The sequence below is a fragment of the Leptodactylus fuscus genome, chromosome 1 (assembly GCF_031893055.1).
Source record: "Leptodactylus fuscus isolate aLepFus1 chromosome 1, aLepFus1.hap2, whole genome shotgun sequence".
NCBI classification, from domain to species: Eukaryota; Metazoa; Chordata; class Amphibia; order Anura; family Leptodactylidae; genus Leptodactylus; species Leptodactylus fuscus.
In genome coordinates, this window is record NC_134265.1 from 326,869,342 (window position 1) to 326,891,952 (window position 22,611).

General features: G+C 42.9%; 1 protein-coding gene across 3 annotated transcripts in view; it reads right to left on the reverse strand.

The window, feature by feature from the left end:
• TBC1D14 (TBC1 domain family member 14) overlaps nucleotides 1–22,611 on the reverse strand; it is a 71,218-nt gene that overhangs the window by 21,281 nt on the left and 27,326 nt on the right. Inside the window, exons 1-2 of one of the 3 annotated variants that reach the window (XM_075260536.1) lie at nucleotides 19,535–19,857; nucleotides 8,987–9,107 (exon numbers count right to left, since the gene is read on the reverse strand). In XM_075260536.1, coding sequence (XP_075116637.1) covers nucleotides 8,987–9,107; nucleotides 19,535–19,569 — 156 coding nt within the window. In that variant the 5' untranslated portion in view covers nucleotides 19,570–19,857. Of the gene's footprint in view, nucleotides 1–265; nucleotides 637–8,986; nucleotides 9,108–19,534; nucleotides 19,858–22,611 lie in introns of those variants that run through there. The other 2 variants (XM_075260528.1, XM_075260545.1) reach the window with 2 other exon arrangements.

Here is a 22,611-nt window from a genome sequence, read left to right on the forward strand (position 1 = left end):
AGAATATTCAGGATAAAACTGCAATAGTTCTAAAACCATTATAAATAATACATTATATATAATACAATCAATCCAGAAAATGATACACAAATCTAACAAAAGCCAGGAGAGAGCTGATGCCGGGATATTCTGCATCTATCCCCTACAAGGTCACCTGGCGTACCAGGCGATCCTCCGCTGACAGGGCAGTATCCATAGTGTCCCACTGGAAATGTTGTACCTCGGAAGTAAGTAATAGACATAGTGATGCTGCACAGTCACTCACCATGAAAGCTGCAGTCCCTCAGAGACCCAGAACCTGCTGCCCCATCCCGTCTGCTATCACAATAAGCCACCAGCATCTAAGAAAGCGGCAGCACCAGAACCATGCCAGTAATCCCATGCCAGGGGAGAGTGAAGCGGCGGGCACAGCATGCCAGGCTGCCCTCAGAGGCCCATCACGTGCATCCCTGCTGTCAGCTGCTTTCTTCCAAGGAGCACACACAGGGCTGGGAGATGGGAGAGCAGCCTGCAACAGCCATTTTAATCAGCTGCAGATACAATACATCCAATCAACTCGCTCCAGCCTCGGCTCACATGCCTGGCTACGGGATAACGTGCTCACAATAATGCCTCATGTCTATGGAGACCTCATGTTACCCGACAGATGGGAATCCCTTCTCCGGCTGCGATAGGCGTACAAAGGAAAGCCGGACCGCACGCTGTATAAAATATACTTCTCTATCTACAAGTCTGTCCTATCTCTTGTGGGACTGCAAGTACCAGCATGCCCTAGTCTATAAAATAGAAGTGGAGAGCAACAATTTGATACAATGTGATAAATAACCTAGCTATTTTTTGTACATTTATAAATACAAAGAAAAAAGTTAATTTTGCTCTTATAGAATTCTTGTTTCGTCCTTAAAATATAAAGCTAAACAAAAGTTTTAAAAAAATAAATACATTTTATATATAATAGAAATAGATATAAATAAATATGAGATAAATATATAATATAAATAGCTATATAATGAATTATTATTATTATTGTCACACGTGTCACGTGGTGTTTTGACCGCTTGATATCCCACCAATCATAAGAACGCCATTTTTTGGGGGCAGAGCTGTACCTAGTTAATCCACATTACGGTCCAATCAGATGTGTCAGGAGTTTTATTGGATTTGATGCAGATCCTTGGCACACAAGAACGGACCATAACGCAATGAAAATCCCATGTGTATGAATGGGTGGTTTGCATCCCCATTCACATGCTATAAAAAATTTCTGTGGGAATTTTTGGTTGTGCGACAGAAAGAAATCCACCATGGAAATAAACGTAACAGCAGGCCACATAGCCAAAGACTGCTCCCATAGCATGACAATTGGGCCAACCATTAAAGCCTATTCACACAGCCAACTTGACCAGCTGTGAGCTCTCTACAATAAAGACAGACTATCTGGTTGGTGTTTATGGACCTACAGTTGTGCTAAAAAGTTTACTTATCCCGGCAGATTTTTTGGCCTTTAACCGGAGTCTCCACTCATGGTTAGTGTCAAATTTATTATCAAACTTCTGTTTTTTCTCTTTTAAAATCATAATGGCAACCAAAAACATCAAAATGACCCTCTTCAAAAATTCCCATCCCCTGGTGATTTTGGCCTGATAAGGACTAGTTTACACGGGACCGTGTATTTTGGTCCTGATTTTAACGAGGGAAGCCGCGTCAGAATAGGACCAAAATGCGCCTGACACAGGTTTCAACAGTCACGGCTTCCCACTCCGGAGTAGGCCCAAATGAATGGGCCTAGTCCGGAGAGTGCTTTCGCGAGGCGGACACTGGGGCTGAATCAGCTGCATAATCTGCCTGAAGAAAGGGCAGCTCGCTTCTTTTTTTCCATAAACCAGAACGTACCACTCACGGAAAGAAGGAAGCTCGGGGTCTACATAAACCTCTATTGTGAGGGGCGGATTCTGAGGTGGAATCGGCATCAAAATCCGCCCCCTCTTGCCCCGTGTGAACAAGCCCTAACATGCCCAGAAGTTGACATAGTGGTCCACGGATCTACGGGAAAAGGTAGTTGAACTGTATAAAACAGGAAAGAGACACAAAAAGATCTCCAAGGGGTTGATAATGCTGGTCAGCAGTGTTCACACTGTGATAATAGAATCTCAGGGGCTCTGTAAAAACCAAACCATGGCCAGGTAGACCAACCAAAATTTCGGCCACAACTGCCAAGAAAATTAATTCAGGATGCGAAGAGAAACCCACACATAACATCAGCTGAATACAGGACTCTCTGAAAACCAATCGGTGAGGCTGTTTCAAGATGCACAATAAGGAGGCACCGGAAGACAAATGGGCTGCATGGTCTGGTTACCAGAAGAAAGCCATTACTGCACAAATACCCCAAAGAATCTTGTCTTCAATACGCCAAACAGCACAGAGACAAGCCTCAAAACTTCTGGTCATTTGGAGTGATGAGACAAAAATCGAACTTTTTTGCCACAACCATAAACGTTACATTTGGAGAGGTGTCAGCAAGGTCTATGATGGAAGGAACGCCATTCCTCCTGTAAAGCACGGCGGTGGATCACTGATGATGTGGGGATGTGTGAACTTCAAAGGTGCAGGAAACTTGGTCAAAGTAGAAGAAAAAAGATGAATGCAGCAAGTTATCAGGAAATACTGGAGGTAAATGTGCACTCATCAGCCGGGAAGCTGCGCCTGGGACATACTAGGACGTTCCAACATGACAACGATCCAAAACACAAGGCCAAGTCGACCTGTCATTGGCTACAGCAGAACAAAGTGAAGGTTCTGGAGTGGCCATCTCAGTGTCCTGATCTCAATATCATTGAGCCACTCCGGGGAGATCTCAAGTGCGCAGGACATGCAAGACGGCCCAGGAATTTACAGGGACAAGAAGAATGGGAGAAAATAAAGAACCTCAGCCAATGACAACAAAAGATTTCAAGCTGTCATGAATGTTAGAGGGGGCAATACACGATATGAAGAACTGGGTTATGTGAACTTTTTAGTACAACTGTAATTCCCCAATTTAGAGGAAAGAGTCATTGAATAATAATAATAATAATAATAATAATAATAATTAAAAAGCTCAATTGTGTGAACAGTGCACCAAGTTGACGCAGTTCAAACTCCACATCCGCAACCCTCAGGTTTCTGCCAGTAATAAATAGGTTTCATATTACAATCAGACATGTAAGCGGAACCATACACAGTATAGTAAGTGGCCATTTTCTCGAGGCCGGCGATCGTGCGCAGTTGGCTCGCCCTAGGCCTGAGGCCTAGAAGTTAGAAGCTACTGCCGGAAGAAGACGTGGTGAAGACCTCGTTCCAGAAGATGATGGAGGCGGCGCTGGAGAGTTCTCTGATAGAATTGAGGATGCCCCCAGTGCTGTTTGAGTGCTGGGGACTGCCCCCAGTGCTGCGAGAGAACTCATTTACATACCGACAAGAACCGGGATTCCTACCGGATGGCGGCGCGGAGAAGATAACGAAAGGTAGGAGAAGAATAGCCTTTCTTAAGGCTATTCTGACGTGTTATTGAGAAAAAATTTTTTATTGAATGATAGGATCCCTTTAAAACCTGCACCACAGGTCACTCTGTGCCTCATGCTTCTAAATATATATTTAGATAAATTGCGGTGGTTTAGGCACTGGCAAATTTTCGACAGCTACCCTGTGCTGAATTCACTCATTGTCTTCCTGGCCTTAAAAGTTTTGCTTTATTTTTCAGGGCATGCACCCATTAAGGAGGAGACGTCTTCTCAATAAACAAAGGCCTTGGCTGCATCTTCCTAACATTTGTTACCTTCCTGGCAATGCCCTTTCTGGTAAGTACCTGCCTTCCCAACCAATGTTTTACGTTCCTATACTTAGAAAGGGGAAATTTGCCACTGAACCCTGAGAATTCCCGGAAATGAAAGATGAAGGGATTTCTGGGAAGCTCTTTGAAAAGAACTTGACAGGGGAGACGGGCGCGCACTACATAGGAGGCTTGGCATCCACCAATACAGCAGCCGTAACAGAACAGCAATGTCACTTCTGCTGCTTCATCTCTCGCTTAACAAGGTCTGCAACTTCTATAGATCTATTTTTATGACTCCCGTCCAAGACTCCTTGAGCTTTATTTCTGCTGATGCTTTTGCTGACTCCAGTATAGTCTGTGCATTAAATTATTAACTTACATACATGTGCCATACATTGGAAGAGCAAAAGCAGAACTCTTACCTCTAAGGCTGAGCTGCAATACCAAAAACAACCTGCAGGTGTGGCACTGTTTTTTTTTCTCAAACGCCATGATTTTTCGATCCTGTACAATCCCCAATTTTCCATGTATGAAAGATCTCAATCAGGAATTACCAGTTGTAAAATCTTCCTTCCTAGAGAAGACCACCCCCTCATCCAGACCAGGTGACAGATTTGTAGTTCTACCATATATTATACTTATTGTCCATCTTTGATTAGACTTTCCCCCACAACACCTTTCATTACAATGGGGTTTCTCTGTATTTAACTACAGGTACCTAAAGCAGGATCTCTCTCAGGGTAACTGGAGGGGATACAGTGGGGACGTGGTCACATCCGGGCCCTGGAGCTTTAGGGGTTCCAGAAGGTTGTATCCTCTCCGATACATTATCGTTTGGGGGGCTGGTACAGATTTTGCATTGGAGCCCAGGAGCTTCATGATCTGATCCAACTTCATTGTGGGAAAGAGTTAAGCAGATGTAATTTGGAAGCGGTATAGCTGTAAAGGGGTGTGGAGGTAGTCACCATACCCTTACACTGGTGCCTGAGGGGTCCGCTGCCCATAAAAAGTCTCCAGTATTATGAGTAGCACATGGTGGGGGTCCTGCTAGAGTTATTGCATTAGATCATGGAGCTTTAGGTTATGCCTCCGACTTTATATAGGGTTAATCTTAAAGGGACTCTGTCACCAGAGCCAAGCACTGTAACTCATTCCCACAGGCAGAGGGGTTAGGCTCACCTTGTGGGCTGGGGTCTCTGTTGCAGAGATATTGCTAAAGTCTTAAAGAGGGTTTCCATCCAAAATTAAAGAAAACAGGGAAGAACAAAAAAAAAAAAAACCCCACACCAAACCATTTCAATTTGGAATATTTAGATGTTGAAGTGTTCAGTTTCACATACAAGCCTTCTAGTGAATGTATACACATGTGCAGGATATATTGACTTTGGCGACCATATACTTTATGTGGAAGTCAAACAGTACATAAAGCGCTGGCAAATATTAGTGTACATACAATATTAGACATGCAAACCGCAGCAGAGCGGCTGAATGACTGACAAGTAACCTTTGCGATCTATGTATACAATGCATTCATGTCCTTTAGGGCAGCTGGCTGCAGAGCTAACCTTTCATCTTACAAAGGGGTTTTAGGTTATGACGTCTACAAATACTGAAGAAGAATGTGAGATCCTGGAACACCTTCACGCAGACAAGATGATGTGGCATCTATACGCCCAAATGTAAGCTGCAGGCAACCCAGAAAGGTATGTAATCATGGCCGGGACCACTAAAATAACACCATCTCGAACTGTGGAGGACCCAGCAGGTCAGCGCATTACAGGGAAAGCCCATTGATTTCAATCAGATTCGTGCAAGGATTTATTTCACCTGTGGAGGCGCTGCAGGGGAGCGAAACACTTATTGTCAGGTTCTTCACAGTTGATCCCTAAGGGGATCTGGAGATCTTCAGGAGGACCCTTCTCAGGTTCTTCACAGTTGATCCATAAGGGGATCTTCATGAGGACCCTTTTAACAAAAAGGGATGATACAAATAGGACAAGTGCTTTATGAAGAGGAGAAGACCCAAACTATTATTATAGCGTTTAGGAAATTAAAACACTTGTAGTTAACACTTTCCACAGGGTACCACAGACCGTGGATGATCCCACTGCAATGGAGACCACCTAAGGGGTCCATTCACACAGAGGAACATGGAGATTCCTCTTCAAGATTGGGCATTGTGGACCCCATGGTGGAAAGCTGAAGTTGAGTTTTGCTTTATGCCAGGTTTTGCACACAGATTACCCTCCTACACAATGGGGCTAGGACAGGGTGAGCCTCGTGTCACACTGCAGCATCCGTAGAAAGATAGAGAAGGACTTTTTGGGTTTTTTTTTAGCGTGCTATACAATGAAGCAGCTGTCACTGTCTCCTGTTGAAAACAATGGGGGCTGATAACAGGTGGAATTTACAGCTTATTTTGAGGGCGAATCAAAATCAGCTCCATATTTCTCTGCAGTACAGGTGGCCAACTTAGGCTAAGTTCACACCGCGTGCGCCATGTATAGCTCATACAGCAATGCAACGAAAGCTCTTGGACCCCAAAGCAAAATCTGTAACAGGGTCCCCATCCATCAAGTGCCATTTCTACTAACAGCGGTTTGTCATCCTGTGGCACAAAACCGAAACAGCGGCTTTTTTTGTGTCTCAGAATCCACTGCAAGATCGAGCGACATGCTGTATGTCAGTGGTTTGCTTCATCTTGAATATAATAGGAGGCAATTTCAGGATTTCAAAATCCTCTTTGTGAGCCTACCCTAAGACACCAGACTTTGGTGCGACTGTTCCCTCTGCATCCCCATAGCTACAACCCTGCTTCTCCTTGTTGGTGAGGCACAGCTGCCATTTTTTTCCCTGGTGCTCTGTCCATTCCCCAGAATGCAACAATATCATCTGACTGCAACGTACGGTAATTGGTGCAAGTTTTAGCATAATTTGCAATTTAATTTTGGCATGGTAATGATCATTTATATTGCTCGCCCTCATTGATATCTGTACGATAATGGACACAAGGCACATTTACATTAAGACATTACCTTTCAAGTCATCAGATATATAAAAAAAATCTGAGATGTTTCCCATGCATGTGAGATTATCATTCCAATCCTTGGGTGTGGACCGATGTCTTAAGGCCCATTTACCCCGAGCATGTATCACTCCCATAATAAAGTATAAACACACAAAGATAATTATAAAGGCCGCCTTCCTCCAAGACATGAATTCCGCAGCACGATGATATCAGACTGCTGCCCTACAAATTCTTGGTCTTATTAGGGAGAGACTGGTACAGGGATATATTAGAGCAGGTATGGCCTTATAAGAATTCTAGGTAAGAAATATGCAAATAGGATCTTGTAACTACTAACAGGTCTCCACGAGGATTTGGGCCCCATTTACCTAAAGCATCCGAATAGTGCTCGCCTGGTGTACAAATGCTGCAAAAAACGGTGCGACTCCCCATATTAATTGCTCCTCTAGACAGAGACGTGAAGTGAATAATTAACCCTTAAATGCCATTTCTAATTCGGAACAAAATTTTGTTCCGAGGTTAATTTGTCAGTATATCTTTATAGAGTTTAGAACTTTTTTTTTATTTTCCAATAGAGTTCCAAACCTGCTGTGTTGACAAAGATAAAACATAACATTTGCGCTGCTAGGCGTCACCACTAGGTGGGGAACTTATTGCAGTGACCTCAACATCATAGTATGCAAAAAGCTCAACGTCTCCATCTAGTGGTGGACACGTGCTGGAGATTTGGGGCTCTTTTTTGCCCCACCAGCAAGGTGCCATTGTACATAATTATGCCATACCAGATACTTTTTCATGTCATAGCTGCACACACTAGAGTATACACAAGGTACAGTGTTCTAGATGGATAAAACACATCTTCTATCTCGTGTCTTTACCACGGGTATGTAGAAACAGATCTGTGCCTTGCATGGTAGCAGAGGCTGGGTGTAGCGGGAATAGACGCATTAATAATGGAGGCTGTACAGGCGACGTGCCGTTCATTATAGTTTATTCATGAAGTTTTCTTTAAAGGTTATCCCTAGGTGCAGGACCAATCCCAAGAAAATTCTAACGTGAACATGATGTTTTTTAGCCATAATAGTTATACAGAATACTACAAGATTTATGGGCTCTGCTCTGGAGAATGATAAAAGCTGATCAAAATGTAAAGAGGACTCCTATACCCCTAGGGGCACGGTTTCCCCTTAAGGAGGCACAGCAAGAAAAGGGAGACTACATGCAAGAAATGTCAATCAAAAAGAAGAATATTTCTTCTGCGGTGTCTGTAGAGACTTGTCTAGGATCTATTGTAGGGCTGGATATTTCTTGTATGGAGGATTTATTGTATGATAATTCACTCTATGGCCACTTTTCCTATGAATAATGGGAACGAAGCTGCAGTACCAGCACCCAAACACTATACAGGGCACAGAGCAAAGTGCTTCTAGTTTGTATACTATGGGCATCAGAAGTGGCCCCATACAGTTGATTAATAGGGGGGGCTCTGCACAGATCAGATATTTATGGCCTATCCTAAGGAGAACTCAAAAACCTATATCCTGGACAATCCCTTTAATCCTTTTATTTTGAAAACTGTTTACAATAGTGGACATACCCTTTAAAAGGGAACCTTTCAGGTCGATTTGGGACACTAAACCACCCACAATTCCTTATGGACTAGGGGTTTAGGGTTATAAATAACTCTGTTGAAAAGATGTCCACACCCGCATGTAAGAAAGCAACTGTATACTTATAAAGAGAGGAGTCAGACTCCTCCCAGTTTACCCCTGCGTGTGTACAGTTCTTCAGTGAAGCAGAGGATGTACACCCCAGCAAGTGCTCTGTGCATGCGCACTGAAGCTGAGGCATACTGCTCTGGATTTACTGAAGAAATGAACTTGTGCAAGTGCGGTTCTGGGAGGAGAATAAGGGGTTTTAGTTTTGTGATTTGGGACACTAGGGCCATAAGGACCTGTGGGTGGTTGCATCTTAAACTCCCCTGACAAGTTCCCTTTTAGGCCATGTGAGCAATGATTACAATATAATAGGTGCGTGTCCTGTACTTGGAGGTATACTTTATACTTTACTTCCTCATATTTCAATAGACCAGAGTTCACAAGGTGCAGGAAACAATAATCCATCACATAAACCTGCAGACCTACCTTTTGTGCTTTCCGAGGATTGCTCTGTGGAGTTTCACGAGCAGGAATTTTTCCAAATAATTTCCACCCGATTTCATTCTGTTTTTCTACTTGTAGACTCCTTCTCCGTGCAAAAATGTTCCTATGAGAGAGAATAAAGTTAATAGGAAACCTAAGGACTACCTCCCTCTCTAAAGCCTGATAATAAACAGCAAGATGACATCAAGAAATAGGGGAAGATTTATTAAGATTGCCATATTGTACGCCAGCCTGACTAAAGTCACTGACCGATTCAAGAAGAGGATCCAGCCTCTCCATAAATTGGGTACACGTCCCTGCACCTGAATGGAGAGCTACATTGGACAACACGGTGGCTCAGTGGTTAGCACTGCAGCCTTGCAGCGCTGGAGTCCTGGGTTCGAATCCCACCAAGAATAACATCTGCAAGGAGTTTGTATGTTCTCCCCGTGTTTGCGTGGATTTCCTCCCATTCTACAAAGACATACTGATAGGAAAAAAAAAAAAAAAAGTACATTGTGATCCCTATATGAGGATCACAATTTGCATTAAAAAAAAGAATGGAGAGCTACACCAGTTAGGAGAATGGTTTTGAGTTCTAACATCATCAGGCCAAGGCGCCCTCTTCAGCTCCACCCACGTTCGCACAATGCAATGAACAGCGGTGGTGGCGAAAGGACCTTGTGCCAAAATATTATCCCCCATAGTAGTTTATAACTGAAAAGGAACACAATTGGGTCAGAAGAGGAGCGGTCGCCGGTCGGAAATGATTGTATTCCCACAAAACAACAATTCTAGAGCACGTGATCTTATACCTGTGTAGTGCCATTCCTCTGCAATTCCTCCTAGAAATCTCTGAATAAATTGGCAACTAGGTGTGACCAGCAATGGGGTCTGTTCTACACAGTCTGACACTAATCGGTACTGGCAGTAACAGATCACTTTGATAAGGGGAATGGTAACACCCAATTGGCAATTTAGTCATAAATTTCCAGGAGGAATAACAGAGGAACGACACTGAGCAGATTTATAAGAAAAGAGGATCCAGAATTTTAATGAAGTATTCATAAGGGTTACACCATGAAAAATATTCATCCCCTATCCAAAGCAGAGAGGATAAAATTGCTTATTGGTGTAGGTCTGACCCCTGCAGTTCCGAAAACGAGGGGTGCTTTACCCCCGTTGTGAATGTAGATGTATGGACACTCCCCACCATTGTGGTAAGAAAGCTGAACAAAGCCTTACAGAAACACCCAATCCGGATTAGCGCATATCTGTAGAATAGTTTACATACATATGACTAGAATTTCCCATTTTTTGACATCAAACTAATATTTCAAGAATTTGAGCACCTGGTAGACACAATAACAGCAACCAGGTCACGTCATAGCTACATAATGGAAGAGAAAACCAGAAGAATGGCACTATTATGATAAATCCGGGCTGCATCGCAGCGCCTTATAGTATTACAGACATCGGGTTTATGCCCTGAAGAGATTTCCTGGAATACAATAGAGTAAACAACAACAAAACACAGAAAATAGTCATTGTATTTCCCATGTATGGAAAGCTCTTTTTTTTTTTCTAAACAAAGGGGTTGCCCCACAAACTCCCCCCGACAACCATTGTCCACGTACCATATTAGTGCCTATGGATGTGAGGCGGGGGAAATTGGATAGTTTTTAGGGGTCACAAGTAGGGGATCCTGAGCACAGAATGGCAGTCGGGAGGGCTCGGTAATATTACATGGGACTGCTGAACGGTCACAAATTGGGCAACAATCTAAAGTTTAGATTCTAAACTAATTTCTCTCTAACATTTCTTCCACGAAGAGTCTTGAATGATCCGGGCACTTTACAAAAACAATCAAATTGCTGTAAATATTATAAGTGTCACTTCACAAGAACAGAATGTCCATCTGCATTGTTGTGGACAGTATACACTGAATACAGCTCAACACAAAGCAGAACACTCCTGACGCTGATCACCCCCCTCGATCGAATAGCAAATCCCATTATAGTCTATGGGAAAAAAATTTAGTTTCAGGGGAAACCACTATTCGACTAAAGGAGATTCACCAAGTCCACGAGTAGCAGGAAAAGAGTGTTTAGGAGGAGCGCCGTGCAGTTAAAGCTCATGGACCACATTATAGTCTATGGGGTCCATGCGCTTTAACTGTCCAGCGCTTGCAGTTGCGCTGATATTCCATTCGGGGGGTCCTCCTGCGGACTCCTTCTGGATGGGAGGCAAGCGCTAATGTGAAGCAGCCCGTACTCGTCCTGGGAACCAGCATTGATTGACCGAATGCTATACACTGTATAGCATTCGGCAAATCAACACTGGTTCTGCAGCAGGCTCGTCCTTGCTAGTCGGGAGAGCTGGCAGCTTGCGTTTATACGGGAGCAGACTTTTTCTCATAGGAATGCATTGACCAGCGTTGATTGACCGAATGCTATACAGTGTACAGCATTCAGCCAATCAACGCTGGTTCTGCCGGAGGCTCATCTGTGAAGAGGCGGAGTCTAAGATCGGACCACAATGGAGACTGCTGTGGTCCGATCTTAGACTCCACCTCCTCACAGACAAGCCTCCGGCAGAACCAGCGATGATTGGCTGAATGCTGTACACTGGCCAATTAACACTGGTTAATGCATTCCTATGAGGAAAAAGAAAGCTCGCTCGTAACAGCAAACTGCCAGCTCTCCTGACTAGCAAAGAAGAGCCTGCTGCAGAACCAGCGTTGATTTGCCGAATGCTATAGAGCATTCGGCAAATCAACGCTGGTTCTCAATCGAATCTTTACTGCGAATAGCAATAGTATTCGAACGAGTACGAGTATATCGAATACCTACTCAATCGAATACTACTCGCTCATCTCTAGATGTGAGCAGAGACCAATTGGTCTCTTACATGGGTCCATAATGGACTAAACAAATGTACATGCAAATCTTTTTTTTTTTTTTATGAGGCCCTTAGATGGTATTCTAACATAGCGCCAGCCACATGCAGACATGCACCCCATACGGCTGTTCATGATAACATGATTATACAGGTGAAAAAAAAAAAAAAAAAAAAAAAGTGTAAAGATTGCCTCTAGCAACCTGAGAGCTGCCGCCAGGCATCAAGGACGTTGACTTGAGAAACAAAACCATAGGAAAAATGCCAAAGTCATCTCATAGCGCGAGTCTGACCATAATCCTCACCAGGATCATAAATTACAACATGGCCACTTTGATATTAATACACCACTACAATGAAAGGAGAAGGGTGTAACCCCTGTGGCATCGTAATACTATGACAAACATTATTATTATTATTTATATAGCACCATTAATTCCATGGTGCTTTACAGAGATGACATTACTTTATTGTAAGGCTGTATACCTAGACATATAGCGATTACATTACTTTATGCATTTATGGCGGTATACCTAGAATGCTCCATGGCCCTGGTCGAGGCTTAGAGAGAGTGCAGTGTATCGGTCCTGTATTGTGGGACAATATGCATGTTCATAAACATGAGCAATGTCAGCGTTCACGTGACTCTTAGATCGACCCTGCTATAAATGTTTTATTCTAGTAGTCGCTGTTTAACCAGAGTTCTCATCCATGTAATCTGGAGCACAAGTCAGGAAATAGAGAACACGCCTAAGAGAATTATAAGAAGTAGAAAGCCTTGATAAGTCACCTGTAGGAAGGCCGACATTACAGCTCATCAGATATAATAGCTTGGTATTAGAGGAGGTGACGAGCCTGTATATCCGTCTAGTTTATCTCATATTTCACATGACAATGATGTGACGCCTAGTCAATAATCTGACCAAACCAGAACTAGGGCAATTATATGAGATATACGACCAGTCCTGCAAAACACAATACTCACCTCTCCAGTCCCCTGCCGATCCAGCACAGATACTCTGGTTGTTCCCTTGATACTGCTGCAGCCAGTCCCCTAGGCCTCATGCACACGACCGCAATTATTTTCTGTATCTGTAGTGATGGATAATATACCGTCCCATCATTTTCTACGGCACCATTCACAGCCATAAGCCAGAACAGTCACAAAATATGGCGCAGGTCCTATAAAAGTTATATATTTTTTTTTATTCTGTTTGTATAATCTTTTGCAGAGACTTTACAGGAAGAAACAGATTTTCATCACTTGTAAATATTTTTTTATAGAGTCGACATTTCATACTGAATAACTTGAATTAAAATACATTAGATTTGCTGCGTTTGTACAATCATCATAACCAGAATACTTTCCTGTGAGTACGTTTATGGAAAAATGCACAAGAAAATTGTATTTTATAGTAAATAATCATTTGTTGCAATTTTTGGCAACTTTTTAAAATAATTTGTTAAATATTTTATGACATGTTTCTAGACCCATAAAGAAATTTATAATATATTAGAATACCACAGATTACATTATGCTCTGTACTGCTAAGGAAGACCCAGGCTTCTACGGTAACACTTTGTATACTCCAGCAGAAGTCTCAGTATATACACAGCCCCGGGGTCCTTTTAAGCCACTGGATAAGGCACTTGGCGGCCATTAGAGAAGAATGGATACTTGAGCAGGGCTTAAAAGGGATCCCATCATTCAAACTCAATTTTTTCTCGTTGACACGTCGGAATAGCCTTAAGAAAGGCTATTCTTCTCCTAGCTTTAGAAGTCTTCTCCGCGCCGCAGTTCGCTTGAAATCCCGTTTTTTTTGTCGGTATGCAAATGAGTTCTCTCACAGCACTGGGGGCGTCCCAAATGCTGCGAATTAACTCTCCAGCGCCGCCTCCATCTTCTTCAGGAACGGCCTCTTCACGCATCTTCTTCCGGTGCAGGCTTCAGATTTCTAGGACTCGGGCCTAGGGCAAAACCGGCTGCGCATGCCGACGGCCACAAGAAAATGGCCGCTTACACACGGCGTGAAGAGGCAGCTGCTGAAGAACATGGAGGCGGCGCTGGAGATTTCTCTCGCAGCATTGGGGACGCCCTCAGTGCCATTTGGGCGTTGGGGACCGCCCCGAGTGCTGCGAGAGAATCCATTTGCATACTGACAAAAACTGGGATTTCAAGCGAACGGCGGCACAGAAAAGACAACGAAAGGTAGGAGAAGAATAGCCTGTATTAAGGCTATTCCGACGTGTTAATGAGAAAAAAAATGAGTTTGAATGATAGGATCCCTTTAAGTAGGGTTCACACTACCATTCGTGTCCACTCAAAAGGTGTCAGTTTAAAAAAAATAAATAAATAAATCTATCATAACGGACACAAACGGACAGTAACTGATGGCTAATTGGCTATCATTTACTGTCTGTTATATGCTTGTTGCCCATAGACCTCAATGTTAAAAAAACAAAACAAAAAAAAAAAAACCGCACATGGTGTGAACACCCCCTAATTCTACGCGGCCATCAAAAAACAGCACTGTAGAAAAAGGCCCCTTGCAAAGCATAGTATAAAGTTATATTTGTCCATTAAGGGTACACATATACAGTGTGTCTCTGGCTCAGTATCCAGGCCATAGAGCAGAGTCGCAAAATATGGAGAAGGTTCTTTTACTAGTCAGTTTTTGCAACTCAGTCTGTTCATTCAAGTGTACGGTCAGTGAAAAGCCCAGATGTCACATGGATACCAATGTATGTGCCATGTGTCCGTTTTTCACTGACCTGTACACTTTACTTGGGGGGCCTTAAAGAGCACCTATCCTGGGCTCTAACACTAGGGGTGTTACAAACCACTGCAAAGCGGACAGTGTACCAAATTCAGTTTTGCCAGTATCTTGTCACTGGCCGCTGAGGAAGAACCTCTTCCTCTGTAAAAAAAACAAAACAAAACAAAAAAAACACATCAGTGCATCCATATTTTGCTGTAGACGGGTTGAGGTTTTTCCAAAATCCACTAGAAATCGGTCACATGTGAATATGACTTGTGTTGTGTCACATATCGACCTTTATACACACTACTACAGCATTAACCCTATGCCAGAATGTGGATTTCATCACTTTACAAGTATTTCCAGAATTGCCTACTCCACGTGGAAGCATGCTCAACAGAAAGGTAAACACCATGTTCACACAGAGCATATAATCTCCCACGCTAAGCGCTCAAACAAGCCGTGTGTATGGAAACAGTAAGTGCTCCAGTACTACTACAGCTACTAGGCGTCTATACACAGGCAGCCAAGGGACCGTACACATCAGTACAAGTTACTAGATAATATATCATCTTTACACAAGTGTAATGTATACCGGCCCTATCTGGACCCCAGCACAAAACATCAGTTCTTGGGGGCCACATGGTGGCTCAGTGGTTAGCACTGCAGCCTTGCAGCGCTGGAGTCCTGGTGTTCAAATCCCGCCAAGGGCATAAAACCATCTGCAAGGAGTTTGTATGTTCTCCCCGTGTTTGCATGGATTTCCATCCCATATTCCAAAAAAAAAAAAAAGACATACTGATAGGGAAAAATGTACATTGTGAGCTCTATGTGGGGCTCACAATCTACATTTAAAGAAAAAAAACCTCAAAAAAAAACAAACCATCAGTTCTTCTCTAAGGTGCTGTTCACACAACGGAAAGTGAAGAGGAATTTCAGGTCTTCTGTTAATGGGTCCCTCTTCCTTTCGGAGGCGATGTCCTGGCTTGGCTATAATTTATTCAGTTCTTGAAAATCAAGCATTGATCTATAGGGAGCTACCTTCTAATAGATGGCGCTAGAGCAAGTTTCCATTTTCCACCAAGTTGGTCTTATTTGATAATACCCAGGATTCTTAGCAGAGGATGCCTGGTCTAGCAAGTCCTTGTACCCTCTTCTCCCCAATGAGATATAGTACCCAGATTCCTCTCCAAAGTCCAGCCCTGTGCATCCAGTATCAGCAAGCTGGAGCAGGGTGTCAATTATCCGTTGCGGGTTTACGCAAAGAAGGAGCCATCACTACAGATATACCTTATTTAGTAAGTACATGTATACCCTATGAAGCAATTTTGTAGCTTCTTTCCTCATAGCTCTGTGCTTTGCCGTCCCTCTGTTATTCCTCCTGAACATTTAGCATACATTGAGTGTTATCAGGGGGCAACACGGTGGCTCAGTGGTTAGCACTGCAGCCTTGCAGTGTTGGAGTCCTGGGTACAAATCCTGCCAGGAACAACATCTGCAAGAAGTTTGAATGTTCTCCACGTGTTTGTGTGGATTGCCTCCCATTCTACAAAGACATACTTAAATGGAAAAAAGTGTACATTGTGATCCCTATATGGGGCTCACAATCTACATTTAAAAAAAAAATAAAAAAAAATTGAGTGTTATCATTTGTCTTGTCAAAAAGGAGTGTCCTAACAGAGCATGGCACACTGACCACTGTTGGACACCCCCCTCCCACCCAAAACACCCATTTATTTATCAAACTTCCAGGAGGAATAACAGAGTCGTGACACAAAGCAGAATTCTGGAGAACAGCTGCTTCAGAATAGTTTCAGGAAGAACATAGGGATTTAATATACAAGGTTCATGGCGAGGGTGTGCAAAACCCACAAACACCAGGCACTTCTGGTCTGGATAACGTGGTCCGGCAGTCTTAGCCATAATCCCTCTGTTTTGTATTAACATTATATGCACTGTGCTAAAATTCATTTTGCAGACCCAGGTGTATGTACAGCACCAGCACATGGGGCAAAAGTCTAACCTGGAGAAGTAACGCAGACACAAATGTCCCTTTGACACTGGTGAAGTGTTTATGTAACTAAGCGGATTAATGATTTATTACGGGACGGTCAGACCGCAGCAAGGAAAATACTGACAATAGGACGCACAGACTTCAGAAGGGGTTTGCACCGTAAACTAACCACTGGGCTATGAAAAAATAATTATATATATATATATATATATATATATATATATATATATATATATATATATATATATATAATAAAATTGAAAATATATATATATTATATTATATATATTCATTCATTCTATTTGGTTGGTGGCGCCATTGGACTTTGCTAAGCCAACTCTGTAACGGGCAGAAAACCCATGACCAGATGAAAGATCAAGTTACTAAATAAGCTTCACATGACAGAGCGCCCCCTAGGCACCACTGCATAGTATTAGGCCACATTTACACATCAGTGATTTCTGTCCATACGCTGTTTGTGTTCTCCATGGACCCAATGTATGCTATGGGGTGCGGCCCGGTTCACATCTGTGTTCGGTATTCCATTCGGGGAGTGCACTTGGGGACCCCCTGAATGGAAACCTTTATGCATAGAAAAACGGTTACCAGGGAAGACACATTTACCCAACAGACTATAATGGGGTCCGTGTGGTTTCCACACGAAACATGCGGAGAGAACAGAATCCCGAATGCAGATATCAGCCGGGCCTGAGAGTTATGAAACTTTCTAGAAGAAAAACAAGCCATCTTGTGTGCCCTTAGCCACCAATCACAGCACAGCTTTCATGTTTCAAAAACACTGTAGAAAATGAAAATAGAGCTGTGATTGTTTTTTGGTTTTGTTTTTTTTTTCCATAGTTTCCCTCTATAGTTTTTTTGTTGTTCCCTTTCAGGGGATTGTTGCTATACGGTTGAAAAAAAAAAAAAAATTAAAAGCCCAAAAACCTCATTGAAGTCTACTGTGGCAACTTATTAAAATGGTCAGTTACCCATGGCAACCAGTCACAATGTAGCTTTCATTTTGTATTCTGCTTCTGAAAATGAAAGCTGTGTTGTGATTGCTCATAGCAACCAAAATTATTATTTTAGAGGGTTTTAATAACTTTGCACCAAAGTGTCCATGAAGACCACAGACCACATACAGACGATGGCTAGTATGTGCTTGTGCTAGTATGTGACCTTACACTGGGGTGTTTTTCAGTGGGCCTCCTTCCATTGCACCTCCCTACAACGTACAAGCCCCGCATCGATCTTGGGAAACAATGCCATGCAGTTCACCCTAAACCCCCCTATTGGGTTTTCCCGCACAGCAATAGCTTGGCCAGCTAATAATACGGGGTAATACAGCACAGCCCCATCCAAGTGCATTGCAGCACCCCCATGTTTAAGATCTACGTGGGTACCAGAGGAACCCACTGATCATAGAGTGAATGCAGATCACAGTAATACACAATCACTTTAGAAAACGTGAATATCCCTTTAAAGCAAAACATAGGCACAGTTTTAGGTTTAGAGCAGGGTTGAATAGGGGTAGGGGGTGTCTATGGTGTTCTCACCACAATCTCAGAACCTACAATAGGTATAACACAAAGTCCCTTTCAGTCCTTCAACTCTATGATAAGACGACCAAGGGTCACTGTAGCGTCTTTTCTCTACAGCCACCTTCTACCTGGTGGCAGTCTTTTCTAGGGTGAGGGTCACACATGGGGTATATGCAACAGATTAGTCTACCTGGAATCGCCTGCATCTAATCCACTGCAACTGACAATATCAGAAGAGCGTATGAGATTTCACCAAGTCTCATCCACTTGGTACATAAAGTTACGTCAACTTATGACATGGAGTTGCCCAGGGACATTGAACCTTAGTACCTTATGCAGTTTCAGCAAGTGCGTCACTGCACCAACTTTATCCAGAGCATATAGTATACGAAAACCTGTCACAGATAAAGGGGTGGTCTTCTTTGGGGAAGATTTACACAATGGTCTTAATCACTGCTTCAATGCGTCATCATAAATGATGTCCCACCCCTGGCAGGGCCTGTGTCCATACTGAACTCTGGGATAGTTTATTACTTGCGCAGATTTCAGGAATCATTTATGGCATAAAAATGGTGCAAAGACCATATATCCGAGGGGTCGATGGTCCTCACATCCACCGTGACAAGTAACAAATGTGTCCCACTGTATACCGTATTGTATTAGTAACGTAAAATCTACAAATCCCTATATGTTTAATACAAACTATATAAAGCAAGACCCTTTATAGCAGCAACTTGAACTTGTATAACCCTCCCCAGCCCACCCACCCCCCTGTCACCACAGGACCTCAATGGACTGTGACCGGGAGTAAACTCTGTCAGCCATTATTGCTGACAACTCTGAACTTCTGTAATAGAAGTGAACTTCCCCACGCAGGATTGTGCAGACTCCAGCAGATTACGGCCAAGTTTTACATAAAAAAAAAAAAAAAAAGGAGGAAACTCTTAACAAATAAATACAAAAATATACAAAAAATTCCCGCAAATCCTCATATCGATTTCCAAAGCAAGAAACTTATATAAAACTCTGATTTGTTATGAATATGGCAAAACCATAAGGATCAATGTACAGACAACTGTGTATTTTTTAGGTTTTGGTTGTTTTTTTTTTTTTTAATATGAAGCGCAATTGCTTGAGGAATGAATGAAGTAAAATCTAAATAAATATCAAATATAAAATATCTATTAAGAACCAAAGCTCTGATAGAACGTGACATTATAGAAAGCTAGCGCAATGTAACAATTTTGTAATTAAAGTTAAGAAAATTTCAAAAATAAAACGTCCAACTTTTTGCAAAATCTTTTTGGTTTGTATTTTTTTTTATTTTTTTTAAACTCACCTGTCAACTAGGAGCAGTAAAGGAGGTGCAGCCATGGTGGAAGAAGCCCGAGTAGTTGTTGAGTTCTTGAGAAAGTGACGAGTCTACTTCACATGGGTCAACATGTCCAAAGTTTTAGCAAAATAATCCATCGAGTGGTAACATTTTAAGTGGAGTCTGATCTGCTGCCAGGAGGCTGCCGCAGGGGGGAAAGGGAGAGAGAGAAGGAGCGAGCGAGCTGTGCTTCAGTCCCAGTTGCTGTGTCAACAGGGAAGGGCACATAGCTGACAATAGCAGTCAGAGGACGGCAGTGCTCGGCCACTTTACATACACACCCACACATACCTACTTCTGCTACTGCTCAGGTTTCATTCACAAGAGCTCAATGGGCTAAAAATTTATTTATGGATATATTCTTGCAGGAAATCCCTTTTCTCACTCACTCTGTTACGGTTATATCCACCATTAGGATCTTGAGGATACTCTGGGCGGCATGACATGACTGTAACATTAACTGTGAGGGGGCACCACTGCAATCACACCAACCCATATAGTAAGACTGGATTTATAATGCACAGCACCAAAATAAGTAAAGAGACTATGGAGGATTTGTAGGGTTTTGACCATCCCTCAAAAAACATAATTAATAATAATGTTAACCAATTAATTATATGCACCTGAAAACAGTGGTCAAACAACTAGAACCCCTACAGCAAAAAATAAGCTCACAAGTAAAATTAAATATATATTTTTAGAAAAAAAATGTTTTCATCCTTAAAGGGATCCTATCATTGGATACCCTTTTTTTCTGCCTAAAACGTAGGAATAGACTTAAGAAAGGCTATTCTTCACCTACCCTCAGATGTCTTCTCCACGCTGCTGTTCGGTAGAAAGCCTGGTTTTCTTTGGTACGCAAATGAGTTCTCTCGCAGCACTGGGTCCCCGACCTAAGTTTCAAGCTTCTAGGCCTCAGGCAGAGCTGACTGTGCATGCCCGGGCCACAAGAAAATGGCCACTTACACAGTAAGCTGGTCTAAGCGGCCATTTTCCTGTGGCCTGGGCATGCGCAGTCAGCTCTGCCCAAGGTCCGAGGCCTAGAAAATTGAAACCCAGGACGGAAGAAGACACAGGGTGAGGGCGTTCCAGAAGATGGAGACAGCACTAGAAATTTCTCTCGCAGCATTGGGGACGCCCCCAGTGCTGCAAGAGAACTCATTTGCATACCGAAGAAAGCCGTGATTTCTACCGAACGGTGGTGCGGAGAAGAATAGCCTTTCTTAAGGCTATTCCTACGTGTTAGTCAGAAAAAAGGGTATCCAATAATAGGATCCCTTTAAAGTGCTAGGATTAGGTAATCTATATTAGATCTATGAAGGTCCGACACCTGGGGCTCCTGAAGATTAACTGCGCCGAGGAGCTGCAGCTCCCAGTAATGTTTACTTGCAAGGCACCTTGCTGCTTACTCGATGTACTAATTATAGCTAGGGCTTTAAGTACTGCAACTCTGCCACAGTGAAGTCTATGGGACAGCAATACGGTACTTAAAGGGGTTGTGCCATTAAGGCCTTGGATCCACATTACAGGAGATAAGTGTCCGATTGCTGAGGCCCCCAGAGATGAAGAGAACAGGGGAAAGTGTAAACATTACAGGGAACTATGCTGGTGTAGAGCAGCTGATCTGTGGTGATCCTGGGTATGGGACCCTCACAGATCTGTTACTGATGACCTATCCTAAGGATAAGCCATCAATATTAAAAAAAAAAAAAAAAGTATAATCCCTTTAAAACATTTTTTATGGTGAGAAATGACCAAAACACCAGCAAAATGTATGCACATCAGTATCACCGCAATCATAATGCCTCATAATGAATTTAACATAGTAACAACAAAGTTTATCTTCCCCCCGAAACTAATAAGAGTGAGCAGTCACCTAACATTGTGCGTACCCCACTACATGCGGAGTGAAGGAAGGCGTATTGTCTATCGCTTCAATGCGCATGCGCCGAGAGCTACTGAACAGGAGGCACAAGCTCATCTCTGGCACAAATTTAAGGAGACACAAATGGGAATGAGATTACTACGTTCATGGCATTAATCCACACGGCATAAAGACATGCAGCTGGTTTAGGTGCCCCAAACTGAGTGACTGGCTCCCATTTTCACTTGTATGGGGACTGACTGCAGAAAACTTGTATTTACTTCTGGCTACTCGTGCGGGTATAGATGAGATATTATTCACAGATAGCAAGCGGCTTTACTGACTGTGCTCATAGATGGCTCTTTTCCTGCATCAGGGATTTGCCCTAGATTAGTCCCTGGATCTCCTATATTATAGTCACAGGCTTTTCTCAGCTATTTTTTTTTTTTTCTGCTATTGTACAGTTACTCCTGACAGAATTACATGTAAACAGACCAGTGGTACTAATAATGGATAATGAAAGTGAGCAGGCTGCTCCATATTATACACAGCCCTGGCCTCAGAGACAAATGAAAAATGTGCTGCCGCCATAATGGGGCTATAAGAAGCAGAAAAACAGATCACACACCATGTATGAAGCTTATACAGTCATAAAACAAACTAAACCCTGCACATACACTCACCGGCCACTTTATTAGGTACACCTGTCCAACTGCTCGTTAACACTTAATTTCTAATCAGCCAATCACATGGCGGCAACTCAGACAATCTCCTGCAGTTCAAACCGAGCATCAGTATGGGGAAGAAAGGTGATTTGAGTGCCTTTGAACGTGGCATGGTTGTTGGTGCCAGAAGGGCTGGTCTGAGTATTTCAGAAACTGCTGATCTACTGGGATTTTCACGCACAACCATCTCTAGGGTTTACAGAGAATGGTCCGAAAAAGAAAAAACATCCAGTGAGCGGCAGTTCTGTGGGCGGAAATGCGTTGTAGATGCCAGAGGTCAGAGGAGAATGGCCAGACTGGTTCGAGCTGATAAAAAGGCAACAGTGACTCAAATAGCCACCCGTTACAACCAAGGTAGCCAGAAGAGCATCTCTGAACGCCGCACAGTACGTCGAACTTTGAGGTAGATGGGCTACAGCAGCAGAAGACCACACCGGGTGCCACTCCTTTCAGCT